The sequence below is a fragment of the Dermochelys coriacea genome, chromosome 4 (genome assembly GCF_009764565.3).
Source record: "Dermochelys coriacea isolate rDerCor1 chromosome 4, rDerCor1.pri.v4, whole genome shotgun sequence".
NCBI classification, from domain to species: domain Eukaryota; kingdom Metazoa; phylum Chordata; order Testudines; family Dermochelyidae; genus Dermochelys; species Dermochelys coriacea.
In genome coordinates, this window is record NC_050071.1 from 135616366 (window position 1) to 135641888 (window position 25523).

At 39.4% G+C, this 25523-nt stretch overlaps 1 protein-coding gene across 5 annotated transcripts in view; it reads right to left on the reverse strand.

The window, feature by feature from the left end:
* The window catches only part of CTNNA2 (catenin alpha 2), a 782132-nt gene that overhangs the window by 79014 nt on the left and 677595 nt on the right, over nt 1-25523 (reverse strand). For all 5 annotated transcript variants that reach the window (XM_043512733.1, XM_043512734.1, XM_038399462.2 and 2 more), the window contains 3 exons: nt 15104-15196; nt 14660-14816; nt 8143-8343 (listed from right to left, as the gene is read on the reverse strand). In XM_043512733.1, coding sequence (XP_043368668.1) covers nt 8143-8343; nt 14660-14816; nt 15104-15196 — 451 coding nt within the window. The remainder of the gene's footprint in view (nt 1-8142; nt 8344-14659; nt 14817-15103; nt 15197-25523) is intronic.

Consider the following 25523-nt stretch of genomic DNA (forward strand, 5'->3'; position numbering starts at 1 on the left):
TCTCTAGGCAAAAGAATAAATGGACACAAATCTGACATCAGGAATCATAACATTCAAAAACCGGTAGGAGAACACTTCAACCTCTCTGGCCACTCAGTAAAAGATTTAAGGGTGGCAATTTTGCAACAGAAAAGCTTCAAAAACAGACTCCATGGAGAAACTGCTGAGCTTGAATTAATATGCAAACTAGATACCATTAACTTGAGTTTGAATAGAGACTGGCAGTGGCTGGGTCATTACACATATTTAATCTATTTCCCCATGTTAAGTATTCTCACTTCTTCTTGTCAACTGTGTAAATGGGCCATCTTGATTATCACTACAAAAGTTTTTTTTCTCCTGCTGATAATAGCTCATCTTAACTAATTAGCCTCTCATAGTTTGTATGGTAATTTCCAACTTATCTGTATGTGTGTGTGTATATATATATCTTACTATATATTCCATTCTATGCATCTGATGAAGTGAGCTGTAGCTCACGAAAGCTTATGCTCTAATAAATTTGTTAGTCTCTAAGTTGCCACAAGTTCTCCTGTTCTTTTTACTAACACAATATTCACAAAGGTAGACACATTTGAGAGATATTTTAAGTTGTTATAGTTATTCTTAACAACCACTTTCTATTCTATTTGTTGTAAAAACAAAGCAGAGCTAACTATTCAGGGAATAGCTTGTAATACAAACAAAACTAAAATCCATGCACTGTTGTAGAATGCGGTACCGGACAAAACAGGAGATTAAACTCTGGGGCCTTGTTTTCCCACTGCAGATAACAATTAACATCCATTGAAAGCCATATGAATTTTGCTTTTATATTTCTAAGAAGTCATTTAGACTTTATGGTTTCATGGTTTTTGTCTTAGATTTCTGCAACTGTTATGAAGTGGGAGTCAAGCATCTGCTTTGTTTTTAAAGGGAAATGAAACTACATCATTATTCAAGAGGATTTAAACAGCATGTCCTTAATTAATGCTAATATCAAAGACACTGGGGGCATAAATGTGATCAGAACAGGCTCTAACAAGCACAAGAATAAAGGTCACCAGTCAAATAAACACAGTCAAGAAAGCAGGAAACAAATGAAACATACAACAACAAGCAAAAAATTCCTAACAAAAAAAACTACACATATCAGGAGATTTTTTTTTAAAGTCACCATTAAATTAAAATGAAGAAAGGATGGATTATGGGTTATAAAGTATTGAAAAAGAAGATCATTAAATGAAATCTAGAAATCAGGTAGCAAATTCAGATCTTGTGTAAGTAGGTGCCACTTTCCTAAAATCAAATATGAAATCTGTCTTCAAAAATCTCACCATACTGCTGCTCAACAGGTTTAAATCAGTGTAACTCCACTGAAATTCAGTGGAGCTAGGCTGATTTAGACCAGCTGAGGATCTGGCCCAGTATCTCTTTGAACACCCGGTTTAAAAAAATGCACAAGGCGCTTGTATCCCTGAAAAACTATATTTTGTAATTTGGGCTTTTATAGTTCAACAGCCAGATGCATTTCTTGAGCTGAGTCCTCAAAGAGTAAATAATAATAATAATCAAGGAAGTGTTCAGTGCTATTTTTTCTCTCTATTATCATTTAAATTAGTTTCTCTGAGCCTACAAAAGCTTCTGCCTTTAAAAATGAATAAATGTTCAATTAAAAAAGATTAGGGACTTACCGTACTGTTTCACACTCATAGCTATCGAATCCAATCGGATCCCACATTCATGTCTAAGGGCAGAATCTGTCCCTATATAATAATAACACTTTATCCTTCTATCACATCTTCTCAGGAACCCCAAGTGTTCTACAGACATTACTAAATTAAGCCCCATTGTAAGACATGATAGTAATATAATTTAACAGATGAGGAAACCAAAGGAAAGAGTTGCTAAGGGATTTTGCATAAGGCCCCACAGTTGGTCTCTGGCAGAAGCAGCAACACAACTTGCGACTTTGGTGAACCCAACTCTGGAGGGAATGAGAGCCTGTCAACTGGGCACAGAATTGAGTTAGGAGGCCTGGGCTCTCCCCTCAGCTCATCCACTGACTTATTATGTGACTTGGGCAAGTCATTTCACCTTTCTGTGTCTCAATATAATAATCTGTAAAGCAGGACTAATCATACCTTTGTAATGTGTTTTGAGAACTGCAGATGGAAAAACACTACACTGTATAAGTACAGAATACTATGAGCCAGATCCTCACCTGGTGTAAATCACCTTAGCTCCACTGACTTGCACAGTGCCAGGATTTATGCCTGTGTTATTGTTTTCTGGCTCACCGTCATGAGTGCTTCCACTGAAATACAGCTCCTATTCTTCAGTGTTTTGTTTTCTGAGCAGTGGCACAGTGGCCAGCAGAGAGCTGAAAGCAGAGGACTTTGACTGGAGATCTGTTGGAGAAGAACAGAGGCAAGCAAACCCCTGTTCCATAGTGGCCGTGAGTGAGTACTTGAGAGTCTGAGGTTGCATCTGAAAAAGTGGGGGTTTTACCCACAAAAGCTTATGCCCAAATAAATCTGTTGGTCTTTAAGGTGCCATTGGACTCCTTGTTGTTCTTGAGAGTCTGTTTGTTTCCTTTCTGGTTTGCTTTCAGTTTGCAAAGTCTGGTAGGGAGCAGTGTGTACTGAGAGAATTAGAGCCTTTGATTACAGCTAAACCTTGATTAGGAGATGGGGCTTTCTTGCAGCCAACTGGCCAGCCAGCAGAACAGGAGCCACACCTGTATGTCTAAAGTGCCACCCGATAGATCCAAGGAAGAAAAGATCTAAGGTTAGGAGATACAGCTAGAAACTATAGTTGAGTTTCAAAAGAGATTTGAGCAGATGATGAGGAAAGGTACCAGTGGAAGCATGTGACTATAAGAACAAAACAGAGGGAAAGACTGGCTAGTGAAGGAGAAATAGACCTGAGGAATAGGTTTGGTGAGTCAGAAAATGAAGCGGAGAGGCAGTCAGTACCAGAAGATGGGAGAGCAAGGAAGAAGAAAAAGTGTGAATAGCCCTACAAGGAGAGGGGAATAGACCATGGAGACAGCCAGAGTTTGGAGCCCCAAGAACTCTCAGAAATTGCAAGTGAGAAGAGAACACAAGAAGACTTGCAGTCAGAACGAATAGAAGCAGGAAGACTGCCAACAATCAGTGGGGCCATGGGACATTTGAGGTACTAAAGGAGCACTCAATGAAGACAAGGTTGTTGCAGAGAAGCTAAAGGAATTAGTTGCATGGGTCTTCACTGCAGAGGATGTTAGGGAGATTCCTACACCTGAGCCATTCTCTTTAGGTGACAAATCTAATGAACTGTCCCAGACTGAGGTGTCAATAGAGGAGGTTTGGGGACAAACTGATACATTAAATAATATTAAGTCAGCAGCACTAGATAGTATTCGCGTAAGAGTTCTGAAGGGGCTCAAATATGAAACTGCAGAACTGCTAACTGTGGTATGTAACCTATTGCTTAAATCAGTGTCCATACCAGATGAATGGCGGATAGCTAATGTAACACCTATTTTTCAGAAAGGCTCCAAAGGCAATGCTGGTAATTACACGCTGGTAGGCTAACTTTGGTACCAGGCAAATTGATTGAAATTATAGTGAAAGACATAATTATCAGATACATAAATCACAATGAAACATTGGGGTAGAGTCAACACAGCCTTTGTGTTGTGAAAGGGAAATCCTACCTCACCAATCTATTAAAATACTTTGAGAGGGTCAATAAACATGTGGAAAAAAGGTGATCTAGTGGATATAGTGTACTTGGATTTTCAGAAAGTCTTTGATAAGGTCCTTCACGAAAGGCTCTTAAGCAAAATAGGCAGTCATTGAAAAAGAGGGAAGGTCCTCTCATGGATCAATACCTGATTAAAAGGTAGGAAACAAAGGGTAGAAATAAATGGTCAGTTTTCACAGGGAGAGAGGAAAAAAGCAGGGTGCCCCAAGGATCTGTATTGGGATCAGTGCTGTTCAACATATTCAACATATTCATAAGTGATCAGGAAAAAGGGGTAAACAGTGAAGTGGCAAAAGTTTGCAGACAATACAAAATTACTGAAGATGTCAAGTCCAAACCTGACTGTCCATAGGGATCTCATAAAACTGGATGACTGGGCAACAAAATGGCAGAGGGAATGCAATGTTGACAAAAGCAAAGTAATGTATATTGGAAAACATAATCCTAACCAAACATACAAAATGTTGGGGTCTAAATTAGTTGCTAAAGCGATCTCAGAGTCACTGTAGATAGTTTTCTGAAAACATCTGTTCAATGTTCAGCAGCAGTAGAAAAAACCTAACAGATTATTTGGAACTATCAGGGAAGGAATCGATAATAAGACAGAAAATATCATAATGCCACTATTTAAATCCATGGTACGCCCACACCTTGAATCCTACATGCAGCTCTGGTCATCCCATCTCAAAAAAGTTACATTGGAATTGAAAAAAAAATATAAAGAAAGGCAGCAAAAATGATTAGGGAACAGCTTCCATATGACAAGAAATTAAAAAGACTGGCACTGTTCTGTTTAGAAAAAAGATGACTAAGGGGGGCCATGATAGAGGTCATGAAAATCATGACTGGTGTGGAGAAAGTGAATAAGGAAGTGTTATTTACCCCTTCACATAACACAAGTACCGGGGTCACTCAATGAAATTATTAGGGAGCAGATTTAAAACAATGCTTCTTCACACAATGCACAGTCAATCTGTGGAACTTGTTGCCAGAGCAGGTTGTAAAGGTCAAAAGTTCAACTGGTTTCAGAAAAGAATTAGCTGAGTTCATGGAGGGTAGGTCCGTCAGTGGCTATTAGCCAAGATGGTCCGGGATACAATCCTATGCTCTGGGTATCTCTGTGCTTCTGAATGCCAGATACTGGGACTGGATGAAAGGGAATGGATCACTCAATAATTGACCCTCTGAAGCATCTGGTGCCAGCCACTTTCAGAAGACAGGATACTGGGCTAGATGGTCATTCTTATGCTCTTATGTTCTATTCTTTCCCAGGTGTAAGGCTGGTGGGTCTTAACCACATGCTCAGGTCACTGTATTTAGGTTTGGGAAGGAATTTCCCTGCAGATCACATTGAAGAGACCGTGGGGTGGGGTGGTTTTTTTTGTTTTTTTTTTTTGCTTTCCTCTGCAATGTGGGACACAGGTCACTTGCTGGTTTGAACTAGAGTAAATGGCAGATTCTTTGTAACTTGCAATTTTTAAATCAAGATTTGAGGACTTCAGTAACTCAGCTTGAGGTTATGGACCATCTACAGGACTGACTGGGTGAGATTCTATGGCCTAAATGTGAAGGAGATCAGACTAGAGGACCATGACAGTCCTTTTAGGCATTAAAGTCTATGGATTTATAGTCACAAATCTACTTCCATCTTATGAGAATAAGATAAGCAGTGACTTTGATCTTGCGGATGGAGCAGGGGATTGGAATTAGGGAACTGGGTTCCAACTTCAGCTCTAGCGCTAACTCACACTGTGACTGGAGTGAAATCCCTTCATCTTTTGGTCCTCCGTTACACTCTTTGTAGTCTGGAGGTGACAATGCCATTGTGAAGCACTTCAGTATCTACTGACAAATAGCGCAGTAATTGGTTAGACAAAAGTGATATTAATCTGATTATTGCTTTAGTTTCCCCTAATTGTGTTGTCTTCAAGATATACAATTTTCAAAAAGGACACTTCAATACACTTCCGCTAAAGAAGGAAGTGGTTAGAGTGCTAACCTAGTGATCAGGAAACCAAGGTTCAATTCCCTGCTCTGCAGAGACTTTCTGTGTGACCTTGTAGAAGGCACATAGTGTCTCTCTATGCCAAAGCTCCCCATAAGAAAAGGGGGTTAATAGCAATGTGCTCACCATGATGTTGTGAGAATAAATATATTAAGGATTCTGAGTTGCTAAGATACTACAGTTATAGGGGACATAAAAGTATCTGAGAGAGAGAGAGTACAGAATGAACTGAAATATAGGCTTTAAAATACAGTATCTGTAATTTGGAGTCCTCTTTCTCTACAGTACAGCAACCAGGTGCAATTTTTCCCAGACCTCACAGAAGGGCTTGGAAAAGATGCACTTAATATAAAGCTATTATCACTTTGTTATAATTCAGGCTTTATTAAAGAACACGTTAACTATGCAATGTAAGTGTTTAATGTCCCTGTTGTAGATCCATTTTATTGTGTTTTTATCATTGTAAATTTGTTCTATGAAAGATGAATTGGACACATTTTACATAAAGTTGGGCCAGAAATGTTAGCTTAATAAAAAGGCTGAAAATTAATTTTCTTCTATTTAATAATGAATTCATATTGTTCAGAAATCGCTCAGTTTACTAATGAAGACTTTAATGGAAATAAAGTTCAGTATATTTTGCTGGTTTGCGAAAGTCTGTTGACCCAAGAACCCAGTCACACTGGACAGGTCATATCTTCCTGTTTTAACTCCATGACAACTGTCTCTATTGCTAGAGTTTACATTATTTTGCTAATGAAATGCCCTTTTGAAGCTAAAGTTATGGTTAAAAACCTTTGATCGTGCATTGATTATGCAATAAATATGGAATTAAAATAACCACTTTCTGATCCTCTTGTGTTTTCTTGACTAAGAACTATACAAAGATTTTCTATGGAATCTCACTAATGTCCGAGGACTACCACCCCAGCATCTTCAAAGGCATAGAGGGCCAAATTCTCACTCTCTTGGAACACAGGACTGGAAGTGAAGTCACATGGGTCATGAAGTCCTGCCGCCTGCTAGCACAAGCAGCCCATCCTATACTCCCATTTATAAATGTGTCAAACTCCATCTTAAACCATTTAGGTTGTTTGTCCCTCACTACTCTTATTGGAAGGCTGTTCCAGAACCTCACTCTGATGGCTAGAAACTGTCTAATTTTCAACCTAAATTTATTCCTGGCTAAGTTTTACCCATCTGTTCTTGAGCCAACATTGTCCTTAAACTTCAATAACTGCTCTCATTCCCCTGTTTTTTCCGTTTCATGTATTTATAGACAGCAATCATATCCCCTCTTAGCCTTTGTTTTGCTAGGCTAAACAAGCCAACTTCTGTTCATCTCCTCTCATAAAATAAGCTCTCTAGTCCAATTGTCCACTTTCTCTGGGTTTATCCAAATATAAGACAGAGAGGTGTTTAGGGGATGTATGCTGATTAGGGCTAAGTGGCAGGATATATACTATTATGTGCAGATCATGCTCCCAAAGGCTAAATCCTCCTTTGAAATGTCCCTCTGTAGGCCAAAGTAAGGGTAAATTTCACGAGTTCTGCGGAGACAAAGTTTGTTTCCTTACCTCCTCTAATTTTGATCATATACTGAAAGATGTACAGTCAGAATCTGGGATTCAATCCTTAATCTCCAGTGAAGGGACATAGAAAGCAGAGCTACTAACATTTCACCTTCCCGGTTTGTTTATGGGGCTACACTATTCAATTGGAACAACAAATAATAATAATAATAATTTATAATGCATGTAACAATATATTTTGCTACCTTGCTTTATAGCCTGATTTAAATATCAAGCATAAACAAACAGGCGACCAGTGATAAAGGATTCGCTATGTTGCAGCAACAAATCTGATTGCTTCACTCTAATATTACCGTCACTTATATTATCTGTTGCTACATGTGTTTGAATTGCTCATTGGTTATTTGTCACAACTGGAACTGTCCTGGTGACTACAAAGCCTAGAACAAATACTGTGGTCAATAAGTATATGAGTGAGAATAGGAGTGGAAAAAGTTTATGATTCTGCACATAGTCCCACTATGAAATAACTATGAAATTGTATTACTTTTAAAATGATATAATCATGACTTGCCAGTCATTCCAAAGTACTTTCACTGAAATGTTGTTAATTCTGAGGTTTTCTTAGACCTTTGGAGAGGACATGAGGTTTTGAAATTAGCCTTATTATTTGGATTTATTTTTTCTGTACTTTTTTAAACATGGCAGTGTGAATTTTTTATTGTTTTGTTTTGAAACATGAACTTTAGTCACTAACAAGCAGATCCACCCACACAGAGAGAGCACAGATGCTCTTCTAAATTACAGACTGGAAAATATGGATTTAAACTGGTTAGGAACTTAATGTGTTAGAGAGCTTAGTCAGAATAAGCTTACCGGTTTCTGAGAGCAATTTTGTAGCTTCCAGTACCTTCTCGGTATAAACTCCAGCTTCATAGTTTTCCATCTCTGCATTGATGATGTGAATGACTCTGGCTGCACGGCCACGGATTGCACCTGCAGTTCTGTCCAGTGTATCAACATCTCCTTCTTGGAGGGCGATCACACATTTATTCACATCCTCCAGAATATGGTTTTCTGCAGAAAGAATACATATAATTTTCAGTTCATTGCTAGGCTTATATGTGTATACTGCAACTGTTGAGTCATAAGGAATAATTTGTCTGTTCTGAGTACTTTTCTCATGTAATAGAATCATGGAATCATAACATCACAGAAACGTAGGGCTGGAATGAACCTCAAGAGGTCATCTAGTCCAGTTCCCTGAGCTGAGGCAAGGCACAGTAAACGTAGCCCTTCCCTGACAGGTGTTTGTCCAACTTCTTCTTAAAAACTCCCAGTGATCGGAATGCCACAATCTTCCTTGGAAGCCTATTCCAGAGCTTAACTATTTTTATAGCTAGAAATATTTTTTCCTTAATATCTAACCTAAATCTCCCCTCCTGCAGATTAAACTGATTACTACTTGTTCTACTTCCAGTGGGCATAGAAAAGAATTGATTGCCGTCCTCTTTATAACAGCCCCTTAACACATTTAAAGACTATTATCAGGTCCCCACTCAGTCTTCCGTTCTCAGGATTAAACATGTCAAGTTTTTTTTAATCTCTCCTCAGAGGTCAGGTTTTCTAATCCTTTTACCATTTTTGTTGCTCTCCTCTGGATTCTCTACAATTTGTCCACATATTTCTTAAAGTGTCTTGCCCAAAACTGGATACAATCCTCTAGCTGAAGACTCACCAGTGCTTAGTACAGTAGGACAATTACCTCACACGTCTTATTTACAACACTCCTGTTAATACACCCCAGAACAACATTCGCCTTTTTTGCAACTGCATCACATTGTTAACTCATATTCAATTTGTTATTCACTACAACCACATATTGTTTTAGCAGTACAACTTCCTAGCCAATTATTATTTGCACTTTTTATAATTAAATTTCATCTTGTTGAGTTCAGATCAATTCTCCAACTTATCAAGGCCATTTTGAATTATAATAATTTCCTCCAAAGGGCTTGCAACCCCTTCCAATTTGGTGTCATTTGGAGATTTTATAAGCATACTCTCCACTCCATTGCCCAAGCCATTAATGAAAATGTTTAATAGTAGCAGACTCAGGACAGGCCCCTGAGGGACCCCACTAGATATGTCCTCCCAGTTACAGCAAGCCATTAAAAGCTACTATCTGAGTAAGAGTTTTTCAACCAATTGTGCGCCCACCTTATTGTAATTTTAGCTACACCACATTTCCCTAGTTTGTTTCTGAGAATGTCATGTAGGACTGTGTCATGTGTGACGAAAACACAACAGCTTACAATATTGTTACCACAGTACTTTAGGCCATTTCCAGGGGCTACTGTAGTCTCTTAATAAGGGTACATAATAAGTTATGGTGCTTTACATTCCAGGTCTCCATTTTGAGTTTGAACCTAGGTCAGTACTGACCAAAATTAATTTCTGTCCAATGTCTGTTTGGTGACTTATCCTGTGTTAAATAGGTTGAGTAGGTCTTCTCACCACAAAAGTCACCTACATAACTAGCACTTCTTGGCACCATTATTCAGAGTCTCAGCAGAGTGGACAAACCAGTGACTTATTTACCACTGAGACAGAACTACCCTTCTCACACTACACATTGTCACTCCAAAACAAGCTTGAGGCAAGAGGGATCCAATAGTTATTTTAAGGGTAAGTACACCTCTTGGGATTTCCAGTGTTGTAAATCTGGTACTTTTCTCAAACACTGAAATTCACTTCAAATATCAACTCTTAATTAAATTTAAGAATTACTAAAATAACAATAAATAAAACTGGAATATAATATGGCCATACATACTGTATATGCATTGACAAGAAGTCAAATTTGAAAGATTAGTCTATTACTGAAAAGATTTAGGATGTGAGTTTCAAAGGTGTCTAAAGAAATAAGGCACCCAACTGCTATTAAAAGTGAATGAGAGTTTGAAGCCTGTTATTTAGGTTTACATCATGGATAAAATTCACTCTTGTGAAGAAAGTTTGCATATGATCAGTTTCCAGTAGCATGATAGTAGCATGACATCTGAGAACGTGGCCAGTCCAATGTCCTGACCCCTCACCTGCATCTTCACAAGACACTCTGTAGAGAAGGCACTTTAGTAGGTAGCTTTCTGTTGGCTGGGGAGCACAGGTGATTCTTGGCACAAAGAAGTCAATAAGAATTTTGTCATTGAGTGCAATGGAATCAGAATTTCACCCCAGAATTTTACCTCTTTGGCATGGACACAGGGGTCTGGGTTCAGTTTCCACTTGCTGTCTCACATCATTTTGTAAAATAATCTTTTTTTACCTTTGTAAGTACTATTGTGTATCGTCTCTACCACCTCTCACCCAGGAATCTTGTTAGATAGGCAGTAGAGTGGCTTTAGAAATAATCTTGAGGAGTGAGAGATTTGTAAGGGGTTCCTCTCCCATGCCCGTGCAAATGGAATCAGCAGTGGGAGAGTAGAGGGAGCAAGAGCTGGTTTTTGCATCCCTCACTGCATTCAGAACCAGGAGAAGTGAGGGACTCAATTCAGGGAGGGATGTGGAAAGTATCCCCATGCAGAGAACAGGAAGTGGAGGAGCATGCAGTTCATCCCCTTCCCACAAGACCAGGGGCAGAAGTCTGAAGCTTTTATAGCAGAGAACATGCTCTTAAGTGTCAATGATTGTGTCTATCATGATACTATACTAATGGACATATGGCAAGGTCTTCAGCTGGTGTACATTATTGTAGCTCTATTGAAAGTAAAGGAGATACACCAATTTACACAAGCTGAGTATCTGACCGCCAGGTTTTATACACTGCAGTATATAATGTGTGACTTACATAGCACTGTCATGTGTTGAAGCTGATTTTCTGTAGCATTGAACACTGTCCTTCTCCCTCCAGTCAACATAATGCAAAAAGTAATTTCAGCAGTGAAAGTGATATCTGAATTTTACATTTTATATTTGGCTAATCTCAGGCAAATCTGAGCTGCAACTTCTATTTCTGCCAGTACCACCACAAATGAGCTGGAGATAAAATTATGTACTTTGTAGTAAGATCAATAAATCAAGGATGATTATTTAACCAACTGATTTTTTTAGCCATTCCAGGGTTACAAAAATAGACTAAAATTGTCATGTGACTTGTCAAAGATCCCAGCATTCACTCTTAATTTTTTCTAGAAATGTTAACAATGTTGCATTTCACATTGTAACAAATTTGAATGAGAACTGAAATTCTCCAGTGTTGTGAATGAAGGTCATTTCAAAGGAAAAGTTCACTTCAAAAAAAGGACATGCATACATTTCAAAAATGTTGCTCTGCAAAAGGATTTTTGTAAACCCATTTTGCTTAGCACAGCATGCCCACATTTTGCCTGAAGTAAACTCTTTCAGAAATATGAATGGACAATGTATTTGAAATGTAAAGTGTTTGATTAAAATTAATCTCAGCTTCCTTCTGTAGCCACTGCACCAATAAAAATGTGCCATCAGTTGTGGCATGGGGTAATAAGCGGGGAGGGTTCACTTTATCAGAAATTCTTAAACAGTCACCTAACCGGTTTTGAATACTTTAATGGTTTAACAACCAAAAATAAGCTATTGCTTCTTTGTGTGAATTTCTGATTGAAGCCAAGACTTCAGAGCTCACTGGTAATAGAACAAAGTTCTCTAAACAGTGTGGGACAGTACATCAGTTTTTAAACAGATAAGAAAATAAAATATTGAAAAGATAGACCTGAACTCAAACCCCAGATTTGACCTACCTTGGCAAAATTTGGATCTGGATCCAAGTTTTGTAACTCAAGCTTATCCCCAATAAATATATTATGAGAATAAATTGATTTCTTACATAAACAGTCAGTATAAATTACCCCTGGGAAGAACGTGCAATTTATGGATGCAAGTGCTTTGCTTTGAACAGTAGAACAAAAATAAATAATCAAATGGCAGCTCCTGAGCTTGTGGACTGTATCTATGGACCACAGACTTGGTCCGTCCATTATTTGTAGAGCTAGGTCTGCGAAAAGGTGCTTGCTAGCTCCAATTGTCAAATCAAAATATATACTCTCCCAGTTCGGAAGCACCCAATTTTCAGACAGTCAATTTTCATTTCTTTGTCATAGCTTGTTGTAAGCACTCTGCACTGGGGTTGAATCGTGATCAGGCTTAACTACACTGTTTCCTTGTTACCAGGAATAAAATGATGCAACCAAACAGAAAAAAAAAAAGAAAATGAAGGAACCCTTTCTAAGGATGAATAAGCTGTCCCCCCCCACACTCTATTTAAAATAGTATTTTTGAAATGTGCATTTTAGATAAAGTATATATTCAAAATCTTTGCCTAATATGAAGTTAAGATCCTATAATGCCTCATTTTCCAAGATTCACAAAGAATAGAGAGCAAATGCATAATAGGAACAGGGATTTTCCTGTTACTTTGAAACAAGAACTGATTACATTATTTCATGTAAAATGTATCTCTTCTTTTTTCTAAGTTAACTGTTATTACCTTTTTATACACAGAAGAAGTATAAGTAAATGGCTTCTGCACAGTTGACAAAGTTGTAGCAAGTAAAAACTTATCCCTTTCCTTGGATTTGGTATTATTCATGAAAGGATCTCAAATTAGACCACCACAGAATTCAGCCCATGCTGTCTCCTGAGGCGTGGCTGCTCTCAGAGATCCTCTCAAAGGACTGCTCAGCCCATACTCTATGTCCTTTTCTCACAACAGCTAATTCCACTTCCCTTATATCTTGCTAGGATAACAAGCTACCTGCAACGTGAATCAAACACACAAACAACTTTTTGCAGCAGCATTACTAGCTTCTTATAGCTAGATTGTAACTTCACATTCTGCCACAAGGAGTAGTGTGTATTTACACCTCCCCAGAAGCACCAGAGAGAAAGGACTGTGAACCAGACAGTCCATATCCCTTTCCCTTTCCTTCCTGTATTTGGATGAGGAGTAAGTTACTTTACCTCTTTTTGTAGAACAGCTTGCTCTCTACTGTGTTCCTGTCCAGCTATTGTGGTGGGTGAAGGACCACATCAGGTATCCTTCAACTTACACTCCATTCTTTCCCCTTCCCACCTATTTGGTTGCATTGGTGAGTCACAATCTGAGCAGGACTATGAAAGAGAGTAAGGCATCCTTTTTCTCACTCTTGGATAAGGACCGTGGCAATCAAGCTCTTACAAAATAACATTTGCAGACACTGGCAGCCATTAACAATACATTAATGAATGGGAAAAAGGGTGGTTCTCTACTTATTGGCAATAGAGACAGATCCAGCCAAAACAATAGACATGAACACCTCTGAACTTTGGGGACACTTGAAATCCAAACCCAGACCTGGATTCAAATTTTGCCTGTGACCCATATCTTTATAATGAGCTCAAACAAACCCTGAAGTCTGGGAGGCTTGGAATCTGGAACCAACTCAGAATTCTGTGGCTTGAAGTTGTCTCTGCTAATTACAGCAAAGGCAGAAATCCTGCACTGTGGGGAAATGGATTAGATAATCCAACAGGTCTTTTCCAGGCTCAGACCTCCCCTTTGTTTGAGCTCCGCTAGGTGCAGGTTTGGGGAGTGCATCAGAAAGCCAATTATAACTCCATAATTCACTGATTGCCTGGTCCTTATATTAGTTAGAACAACTAGTGTGTGCACTGAAGTGACTGGCACAGGTGACTGGCACAGGAGTTATCTCTGCCAGGTTTACACCAATGAAAAATTTTCCTCCATTAGGAAAATCTCTGCTGAATATTTCTGTCCAGAATCCATCCATTTTGTACCCCCTGAGCGGCATAAAGTGAATGGATTGCACTGGAGACTCTGGATCTCTATCTCTTAACTTCTTTGACTCCATGAAGGTGGTTTGCCATTTACTGCAGCACGCAGAGAAACACTAAAGGCCAGATTTTCAGCCAGGCCCCTGACCAGCCTCTCTTTATATTGGGGCGACACCTTCAATTCATTTTGGCTGCAAATATTAACCCCCAGACACTAAAAGATGCAAATTAGGTAGATAGGTAGCTGGCCAACTACGAACACATGCGCTAGCAATTAATTTTGTCCATAACAAGGGGAAAATTGGTGCTAAAAATTATACTTGTTTTACCTGCAATTGTTTTAACCCCATCAGGGTTTGAAATTCAAAACATCTCCCAGAAGAGAGAAACACATGTACAATGTGACCAATTATTAGGGATTAATTGGCAGGACTGGATCACTCCCACTGAGTTCAGCAAGCCAGCATTTGAAGTGGATGGAAGAACACACTAATGGTTCAGCTGTAATTCTAGCTACCTTTCTAATGTGACCATTACTTTAATTTATTAGTTTATTTTTAGGAGGCTCCTTTGATCCCAGTACCTGAGACAGAGAGGAAGTCGTCCACAGAAGTGATGTCATCAACTGCCTCCGTCAGAACTCTCACTTGTTTCTCCCACTGATCTTTAAAGACGTCCATGTTGTCCTGAGCTACTTTGCTCTGGGGTCTGGCAGCCAATGTGAGAGCAGCATTTATTACCTATTATTTAGAATAAGTTGTTACAAGAAATGAGAAAACTTTGCTCAAGGGGAAGAACAAATTGATTAAATACTACGTTAAAAGCACAGCTGTGCACTGTGTTCATTCTGTTCATTAAGCAAGGCTCACAATACAAATGTATTTTTCAGTTTTTGCAAGGCAGTCAACAATATAATGAAAAAGGCAAGGCTATAATCTTCATATGGGACATTTTTCTCTGTCAAATACCTTATGCTCTTTAATGCTTTAACAGTCCTTGAGTACTTTTCATCAAGAATTTTGCCTACCTGTGGGCATAGACTATCAATCTGGGTTGCTGCCATACGGACTAACTTCACACCTTCTTCGTTATTGGAGATAGAACAGGCCAGATTGGCAACCTGAAATGAAAACAGTAGACTGAGAATCAGGTTTTCAGGCAAATGGTACATTTTATATCTGCTTTAATATTATTACTGAACCTTGCTTAGAACGAGGGAATCATATTAGAAGCATGAAACTGTATCATTTATGCCATTGAACAGAAACCCACGTGGATCGTTTCCTCCCTTACAAACTAAATGCAGCCATCCGCAGTATTAAGATATTTCACAACATTTTTCTTCACTGCCAAGTGCTCTGCATCTCTCCATAGTTCATACATGACATTTCCTGTAAGAATTTTCAGATGATTTTTTATGTTTCAAAACAATTATCGAGATGTTTCTTTCTCTCTCCATGTTTGTTATGAATAACGGTATTCAGGCTCTGCCATATCCTGGTAGTCATGCCCTACTGAAGAAATTCAGAGGTCCAGCTCTGCTTGGCTAACCACAGCAAACATTCTGATACCTGTACTCACACACAGAAGTTCCTTACTGCTTGAGTATTCCTTTCAGTCTCAGATTCTGATGCCCTTACTCACACTGAGAAGTACCTTACTTCTCAAGTACTCCCATTTATGTCAATGGGGCTTCATGCAGAGTAAGGTACCATTCAGTGAGGATATCAGAATCTGACCTTGTCATAAATATAAAGGGAAGGGTAAACACCTTTAAAATCCCTCCTAGCCAGAGGCAAAACCCTTTCACCTGTAAAGGGTTAAGAAGCTAGGATAACCTCGCTGGCACCTGACCAAAATGACCAATGAGGAGACAAGATACTTTCAAAAGTTGGGGGAAGAGAGAAACAAAGCCTCTCTCTCTCTCTCTGTGTGTGTGATGCTTTTGCCGGGGACAGAACAGGAATGGAGTCTTAGAACTTAGTAAGTAATCTAGTTAGAGATGTGTTAGATTCTGTTTTGTTTAAATGGCTGGTAAAATAAACTATGCTGGATGGAATGTAGATTCCTGTTTTTGTGTCTTTTTGTAACTTAAGGTTTTGCGTAGAGGGATTCTCTGTGATTTGAATCTGATTATCCTGTAAGGTATTTACCATCCTGATTTTACAGAGATGATTCTTTTTACTTTTTCTTCTAGTAAAATTCTTCTTTTAAGACTCTGAATGCTTTTTCATTGTTCTTAAGATCCAAAGGTTTGGGTCTGAGGTCACCTATGCAAATTGGTGAGGATTTTTATAAGCCTTCCCCAGAAAAGGGGGTGTAAGGGTTGAGAGGATTTTGGGGGGAAAGACGTTTCCAAACGGACTCTTTCCCAGTAATATACTGGTTAGACGTTTGGTGGTGGCAGTGATAAAGTCCAAGGGCAAAAGGTAAAAGAGTTTGTTCCTTGGGGAAGTTTTAACCTAAGCTGGTAAAAGTAAGCTTAGGAGGTTTTCATGCAGGTCCCCACATCTGTACCCTAGAGTTCAGAGTGGGGAAGGAACCTTGAGAAGGTGGCAACAGTGGGATCCTAGCTTCTTAACCCTTTACAGGTGAAAAGGGTTTTTCTCTGGCCAGGAGGCATTTACTCTTCCCTTTATATTTATGACAGACCTCATGGAATGTAACCGTTAAAAACTACATTAAGGAGGACAGAATATACAGATCTCATTTAGAGTTATGTATCCCTCCATGTGCTGTGGAGCACTGTTCCAGGAAGGGGGGCAGGTTTGAGCCATTATAATGCTATGGGTATTTGGAGCAGGAGTAGACTGGGAAGAGTTATGGAGATGTGTATGAAGACCTACCCATCAAATCTTGCCCTTAACCACTAAAAGGGCTGGAGCTCTATAGCCTGGATGTGAATGGGGGAATCAAGTCTCCCAACTACTACAGACCATCCATGCAAAAAATCCATTTTCAAAGGCTTTGTGTCACAGAGGGGAGTTTGGTCTAACTTGTTAAAATAGCAATTCATGCCAGAGTACAGAAAACTAAACAACATTGCACCTGTGATGTTTAGAAATATGAGTAATTTTTTTGAAGAACAGTAAAGAACTTTTTTTTTTAAATTTCACCGGGAAGCATGGCTCTGAATTCTAAGCTACATTAAAACACACATACATTTTTAAAGATGCTGTCTTGGTATTATTCATTGTGCTTGAAGGCAGAACTATCAGTTGGAAATGATTCATGAATTAGATCAAATACCCCAGTCTTTCCAATTTTCCTTTAGTCTCCCCTTGTGGTATTAATCTGTTCCTGTCTCTAGTGCACATCACCATATTTAGCCTTGATCCAACTGTTCTCCACAGAACCTATTTCATTTCACAGTTATTTAGAATGTGGTTTGCATGTATCACTGTGTCAAGAACCATGGAAGGAAACCACCCTAGGCTTCAAAGAGTCTTCTAGGCACTTCCCAGTCAAGATTTTATTATAATGTGGTGATTCTTATTTTCATTACATGGTGAGACAAATGAGTTATTCTGCTTATTAACAGCCTTACAGCACTCATATCAGAAATGTTCTCCTAAGCTGATATACTCAAACTAATTTGCTGTTTTCTGTAGTCCCTTTTTTTTTTCTTTTTTTGCATACCTCTAGCAGTACCCTTTAATCATCATTGGAAATAAAAACTATACGAGATAGTAATTGGAATGCAGTAGCATGTGTGGAAAGTTAGGTGATTCGATGAAATGTATAGGAGGATTACAGATTTAAATACCATCAAACAATGTTACATTCAGCACAAATCAAGATCCTCATATTTTAAAATAAGTCATCTTTTAGATTTTCTTTTCTTTTTACGATGATCAAGATGAAAGAATTGTCCTGAGGCCCAAAATGTACTATATATCTTAATTTCTCTCAGGTATGAGCGATATGGAATTGAAAGTCACTTTAATAGCACCATAATAGGTCTCCTGAAATGGCAATAAAAATATCAAGCTGGCATGATCTTGCCAATTCTACTGGGAACAGACTCCTCTCATTGCATTGACATTGAAATAAAATTTTCTTCTTCTTTCTCTGTATTAATCGCTCTCTTGGTTCTATCTGGTGAGGATAATATTTGGAAACTACTTTGTAAGAGTCTGTATCAAGTCATCCTGAGACAATTGTTTATTCTTTTTTGTAAAATCCAACATACATAGTATGGGGAACTGAATGTAGTATCTGATATAATCAGTACTATAAAGAATCCAAGAGTAATCAGTGGCCATACACAATATGCATCGTAATATGCGTGATACCTATCTATATCCATAATGGAAATTTGTTGATGTATATCAACTATAATCTCTGTCTTTTCCCTGAGTTGTTTTAAGTCTTGTACATATATTGTGCCATATCCATTGATTACAATCAAGTGAAACCAATTTTAAAACAGTTAAGGATCTGGCCGACTGACTCAAATACTGTGCACAGCAGCAAACAAATCTTACACTGGAGGTTACACTTTAGTACAAATTAGAATTTAACACCAATTCATCATAAGAGAAATTGTGCCTGTAATGCACAATGTGAGATAGACATTATTTGTCAGGAATTGTGGGAAAAAATACATTTTTAATGCTATTAAGTGTGTCTTCAAGAACAAAAACACATTTTAGCTCATTCAACCCCCTCAGTCTTGCAACATTTCTCTCATGTTTATTGATTATGATTAACTTGGATCATGATATTAAAATAAGAGAAGAGAGTTCTTCAGAGGTACAGGGAAACCTTGTTTTTGGTGTTCACATTTCATAACAACAATACGTATTTTGAAGAACCCTCATTGGATGATAAGTTATTTACCATGAATCCCACCCCCCTCCCGCGCTCACTCTCTTGCTGGTAATAGCTCACCTTACCTGATCACTCTTGTTACAGTGTGTATGGTAACACATATTGTTTCATGTTCTCTATGTATATAAAATCTCCCCACTGTATTTTCTACTGCATGCATCCGATGAAGTGAGCTATAGCTCACAAAAGCTTATGCTCAAATAAATGTGTTAATCTCTAAAGTGCCACAAGTCCTCCTTTTCTTTTTGCGGATACAGACTAACATGGCTGCTACTCTGAAACCTGTCTTAATAGTGACACATGCACAGATCAACAGCCTTGGATCTGGATTGGTTTGAAATGACAATGAAATGGGTTGAGCACCTTGACGCAATCATGACACCTTGTGAAGACTCTGCAATACACAGCAGTGCCATTTCAAACATGTATATTGAATAATATCTAGATATTTGGGTAGCAAGGTGACCTGTCCAAAGTTCCGTAAAGGCAGGATCCAAGTTGGAAGGTACAACTGTCTGCAATGAATATTATGGTCTAAGGATGTGAAATAACAGAGTACCATGCTAAACAGTCTATATATTGGGAGGTACCAGAAAAGTGAGGACAGATCTGGAACATAATCCTAATCCCAGTGAAGTCAATGGCAAAACTCCCATTGACCAAAATGGGTCCCAAATTTCACCCCTGAAATTTGGCTCGGATTGCAAAATCTTCAGAATGTTTAGAGATGATAGGGGACTGCTGCTGAGGTGTTATCTATGAAATGCTCTTGGCTTTGCAACTGACTTTCTCCCATGGTCTGCCCGATGCCAGATTTGATGACTTCCAAACCATACTGCAGATACCATCTTTCCCTTTGGGCAGCTGGGGAGGAAGTGACTTGGTGGGCTTGGAAGGTAGCAGGATTGTTGATGTGGTTGGGTTTTTTTTAAATGTCCGGGCAGTATACTAAGTTTATTGAACACATGGAGTTCACTGACTGCCTAAAAGGGTTCTCATTTTTGAATTAAGATTGTTGTGAAGAATCTAGAGTACATAAATAAATGAATAGGTAACTAAACAATGCAGCAAACTATGAAACACCTTTTGAAATGTATGTGGAACTAAACTAATATTAATCATCTGCTTAAATAACCATTAAGGCCCAGAACCTCAGGCTCATTGATCCTTTTGGACCATCAGAATGATTCAAAGGGACCTTAGCTGTCAACAGTCATCAAACCAGCGTAGCCAGCTCTATCAAGTCCGTCCTTTACCTGAAAGACTCCCTCTAGCAGTCCTTACCACCAGCCTCCTTGCCACTAAGTCAGCCCTGGGATCAGCAGAAATGAACAGATGGTTTAAGAAGCACCTTTACCTTCCTTCCCCACTAGCTGGACTAAGCCCTGTAGGCCCACTCCTTGAAATTCTTACATACATATCTTTAATCATGTAAATCACTCCATTGTCTTCAGTTATTTACAGGTAAAATATATGCAGGATCAGTCCTGAAAAAAAAACCCAGAAAACTTTTTTCTGTGATTTAGTCACAGGAGTATCCCTGTACTAAGTAAAAATACGGCACAATTGGAAAACAGCATGTTATTTTCAAAATAATATTAATACAACATGTATTCTAATTTATTTTTATCTTTATTACTGTACACAGGATTAAATTGCAGTTCTAGGACATATTTAAGATACTAAGGCCCTTTTACATTTACAGCATCTTTCAGATCCCTTTACACTGCTAGAGTGTTAATGAGTATCAGACTCAGGTATCTTTCTTCTGTATTTCTGAACTGTACCCTTTCCACTTCCCACAGTTGAACTGAACCCTTGGGGATTATTACAGTAATCATGATGATCAAAATGTATTTTCCTCTGTATTAATCTTAAATTCAAAATTAATTAATTTAGCAGGGCTGCTCTGGATTTACTGGAAGTGGTCCACAGAAACACAAAGTAATTGCTTGGAGCAAAAATTCAGATGAAGGTTCCACAATATCTTACAACAAAGCAGGGATACAAATATAAATACTACAGGGCTTTGAGGGAAATTTGCATACTCTTTCCCTCCCTCTCTCCCACCCCCTAACAGCACAGGTTGAGTGAAGGTAGCACACTGCAGAAGGACTCAGATGTTTCTGGGCTCTCAGTTCAAAGATAATAGAAAAATAAATGTTTAAATGGTGATTTTGCAGCTATTGTTTGAGTTGCCTTACCTATTGTGACAGGGTCGGGCCAGATGGCTATAGGAGAGTAATAGAAGGCAGATATATTAGCCCCAGGCTAAGTAGGTCCCTTTTCCCTGTGTAAGGTAACAGGGAAGGTTCCAGAACAATCAGGAACCTTCTGGAGACAATTAAGACAGGCTGATTAGAACACCTGCAGCCAATCATGAAGCTGCTAGAATCAATTAAGACCCGCTAATCAGGGCACCTGGGTTTTAAAAAGGAGCTCACTTCAGTTTGTGGTGCATGTGTGAGGAGCAGGGAGCAAGAGGCACAAGGAGCTGAGAGTGAGAACGTGGACTGTTGGAGGACTGAGGTGTACAAGCATTATCAGACACCAGGAGGAAGGTGCTATGGTGAGGACAAAAAAGGTGTTGGGAGGAGGCCATGGGGAAGTAGCCGAGGGAGTTGTAGCTGTCGCACAGCTGTTCCAGGAGGCACTGTAGACAGCTGCATTCCACAGGGCCTGGGCTGGAACCTGGAGTAGAGGGCGGGCCTGGGTTCCCCCCAAATCCTCCCAACTCCTGGTCAGACACAGGAGGAGTCGACATGGACTGTGGGTTCAGAAAAATGGCCAAGCTAAGGGCTGCCGTGAAGCTCCAAGGCGAGCAAATCCACCAATAAGCACAAGACCCACCAAGGTAATTCCTATATATATATATATATATATATATATATATATATAATTGATGTTGGTTCCGTTAAGGATTGTGAAAAATAAAATTTGCAGTGAGCTATTTCCTTTCAGCAAGCAAGAGAAAAATGTTAAAACACTTTAGCTGCCATTTTCTGTGTCCAGAAGTGAAAACACTCATCTGCTTCTGGGCATGTCTACATTGCCCCACAGTTATACTCAGGTGTGCATAGCAGTGTGCACCAAAGTGCTGCACTGTAACTTCCCCATGTGGGTGCTGTGGGTGCAAAATTAAAGGGTCCTCGTTAGTACTAATGGACTCCTGTTTGAGGAGGACTATATTAGTGTGAACTAGAAATCTTTAAGCTTGTGCCTCCAGTGCCCACATGGGGGAGGTTCAGCACAGCCTGTTGGCGTACACTGCTATTCACACACCCCCACAGTCCGAACTGCAGGGCAGTCTAGAAATGTATCTGGCCCCTTTAGCTTAATGTCCGAACACTTCACCCTCTGTGGAAGAACTAATCCTCACAATACCCCCATAAGGTAGGAAAGTAAGAGTAAGAAAATTGCACAGAAAGAGTAAGAGATTTGCCTAAAGTTACAAAGGCAGCCTGTGAGGGAGCAGGTCTTTCAAGGCCCAGATTAATGTCTGAACCGCCCGACCATTCTTTTTTTAATCATTCATATTCTGTATTCTGAACAGATTTCCATGGAATCAATATAGGTTTTTTGTACATATACAAATAAGTGCTAAAAATAGAGTATCACAGACTACATATAGCAGCAGTTTCTCCCTCACGGAACACAGTTCAGCTAGCTGTACCAATTCTTACTGTTAGGATACTCTTGGGGACTACTCTCTTTCTCGATACCTGGTCCACATGGAACTGGGGAAAGACACACTGAATGCTCTCTATGGTTCTAGGTACTTCAGTATGTGGAGGAGATCAACAAGATGGAGAGAATTTATAAATAGTAACACGGATTAAACCGGGTCTAGAGAGCATCTTGTATGAAAAAAGAATAAAATAGTTCAGATTTCAGGCCTGGGATGAGATGCGTGTAGCTGACATGTGAGGAATGTAATTCACTTCAACAGGACACCTGATAAAGGCAGGAGTCTTCCATCTTGCAGCTTATTGCAGGACTGGCGTTTTGACATGTACAGCATTAGCTAATATATGGTTGGAGTAGGTGTTAAAATTCCTGCTAGGAACTCAAAGGGTGTCAGGCCCAAGGAGGAAGAGCTAGTATTTAAGGTTCAAATGAGCAGTAATGTTCATGTTCACAGGAGCAGACAAACTAGTCAATATTGTTTGTTTGCCACTACCCAAATGCAAGTGAACAGTCTGTCCCAGTGACTTTAATGGGAAAGTAATCACTAGTTTGCATTCATGAACAAATTAATGCTCTGGTTCAAAGCTGAATCACTCAGCGTCAGTCTACACAACCTATACAGTATCTAAAAACCTCACTGGCCTAAAACAATGCAATAAAGCATGAACTAATGATTTCCAAACAGACTCTCATTAGGCATATGTGGTTTTAGAATAACAGTAGGAAAGCACTGTCCCCAAATAACACAATAAATAGGCACATTTAATGTTATTTTTATTCATCTGGCACCCTGCATTGCTCTTTTTCTACCTGTGTGAGCTATCATCACCTAGGCAACTCAGTGTTGGTTTTTCAATTCAGATTTCTTTTTTGAGAGTTAAAAAAAATAGCTTATTGCATTGCTTTTTAACATTACTAATTATTATTTTCGTTTTGCAGTAATACCTAGAGGCCTTGGTCAAACATCGGGGCACCATTGAACTACAGACTATACCAAAATATAACAAAAAGACAATCACTGCTCTAGAGAGCTTACAGTCTAATTAGCAGTGCTAGACAGGTAAATTTATTTTCATAGGTATAGCAACATCACAATACTACAATGATTTTTCTGTGCAATGGAGCCTCATCCAGAATTTTCTTTTTGTAACATAATGAGATTTATAGCATATTCCACTGGATGAAAATTAGTGATGTACAATCATCAATAGACCTGGAGTATACGTTTAATTTAGATAATGGATGGGGTGCGACAGAATACACCCCTGTATTCACACCATACACACTATTGTAATTCTCTTTGTACAAAGTATGCCTTGTAAGGTAAGGAAGACTCATAATTTGCTGGTCAGCATTGTCCTGGTAAGATATGTGTGGTAACATTATATGTGATGTGATAAGATTCCTCTGTGTAATGTTATTAACACAAGTTCTACAGTCCTGCCCAAACAGAAGTTGGCAAACAGGTCCGTCCTAAGAAAAGCAATGTGTGTTCTGCTTAATTTGTACTTAAGCAGTGAACAGAGCCATCAAGCTGGGAGGAAAACAAAGGAAGCTTAAACAAGTGTGAAAAGCCAGCAAGGAACATCCTTCCACATATACTCTTTGGGCTTGTCTACATCGCACTTTACAGCACTGCAACTTTCTCGCTCAGGGGGGTGAAAAAACACCCCCCTGAGCGCTGCAAGTTTCAGCGCTATAAAGCGCCAGTGTAACCAGCACTGGGAGCTGTGCCTCTCATGGAGGTGGGTTTTTTAGAGCTCTGGGAGAGCTCTCTCCTAGCACTCTGCTGTGACTACACACACCACGTTAAAGCTCTGTTGCAGAAGCGCTTTAGCGTTACCAGTGTAGACTAGCCCTTTGTCTATTAGTGCGCATCTGAAAATGTTTTGCAAGCGGGAGACTGAAACTATAAAAAGGAGGGACAAACACCCCCTGGCACCTCTATCTCTCCCTGCCCATTGCATTCAATGCTCCTGAATGGAGAAAGGAAGCAGTCATTAAAATCTGGGGGGAAAGGTCGTGACCCACAGAGTTTGGTCAGTAAGGCTGCTAAAAGCATGTGGTGAGAAACTTTGCTTGAATCTGATATAGTTTGTTAAGTCAAAAAGAAAAGGAGTTCTTGTGGCACCTTAGAGACTAACAAATTTATTAGAGCATAAGCTTTCGTGAGCTACAGCTCACTTCATCGGATGCATTTGGTGGAAAAAACAGAGGGGAGATTGATATACACACACACAGAGAACATGAAACAATGGGTTTATCATACACACTGTAAGGAGAGTGATCACTTAAGATAAGCCATCACCAGCAGCAGGGGGGGGGGAAGAGGAAAACCTTTCATGGTGACAAGCAAGGTAGGCTAATTCCAGCAGTTAACAAGAATATCAGAGGAACAGTGGGGGGTGGGGTGGGGGGGAGAAATACCATGGGGAAATAGTTTTACTTTGTGTAATGACTCATCCATTCCCAGTCTCTATTCAAGCTAGGGGCCACAACAATGGTTCCCGTAACCCACCCAGCAATATTGTTAATCTATCCAACTATACTCTTACCCCAGCAGAAGAATCTGTCCTATCTCGGGGCCTCTCCTTTTGCCCCTCCACCCCCACGATAATGATACAGTTCTGTGGTGACCTAGAATTCTATTTTCGACGTCTCAGACTCAAGGAATATTTCCAACACACCTCTGACCAACATATTAACCCACAGAGACCTTCCTGCCAACACTACAAAAAGAAGGATTCTGGGTGGACTCCTCCTGAAGGTCGAAACAGCAGCCTGGATTTCTACATAGAGTGCTTCCGCCGACGTGCACGAGCTGAAATTGTGGAAAAGCAGCATCGCTTACCCCATAACCTCAGCCATGCAGAACACAATGCCATCCACAGCCTCAGAAACAACTCTGACATCATAATCAAAAAGGC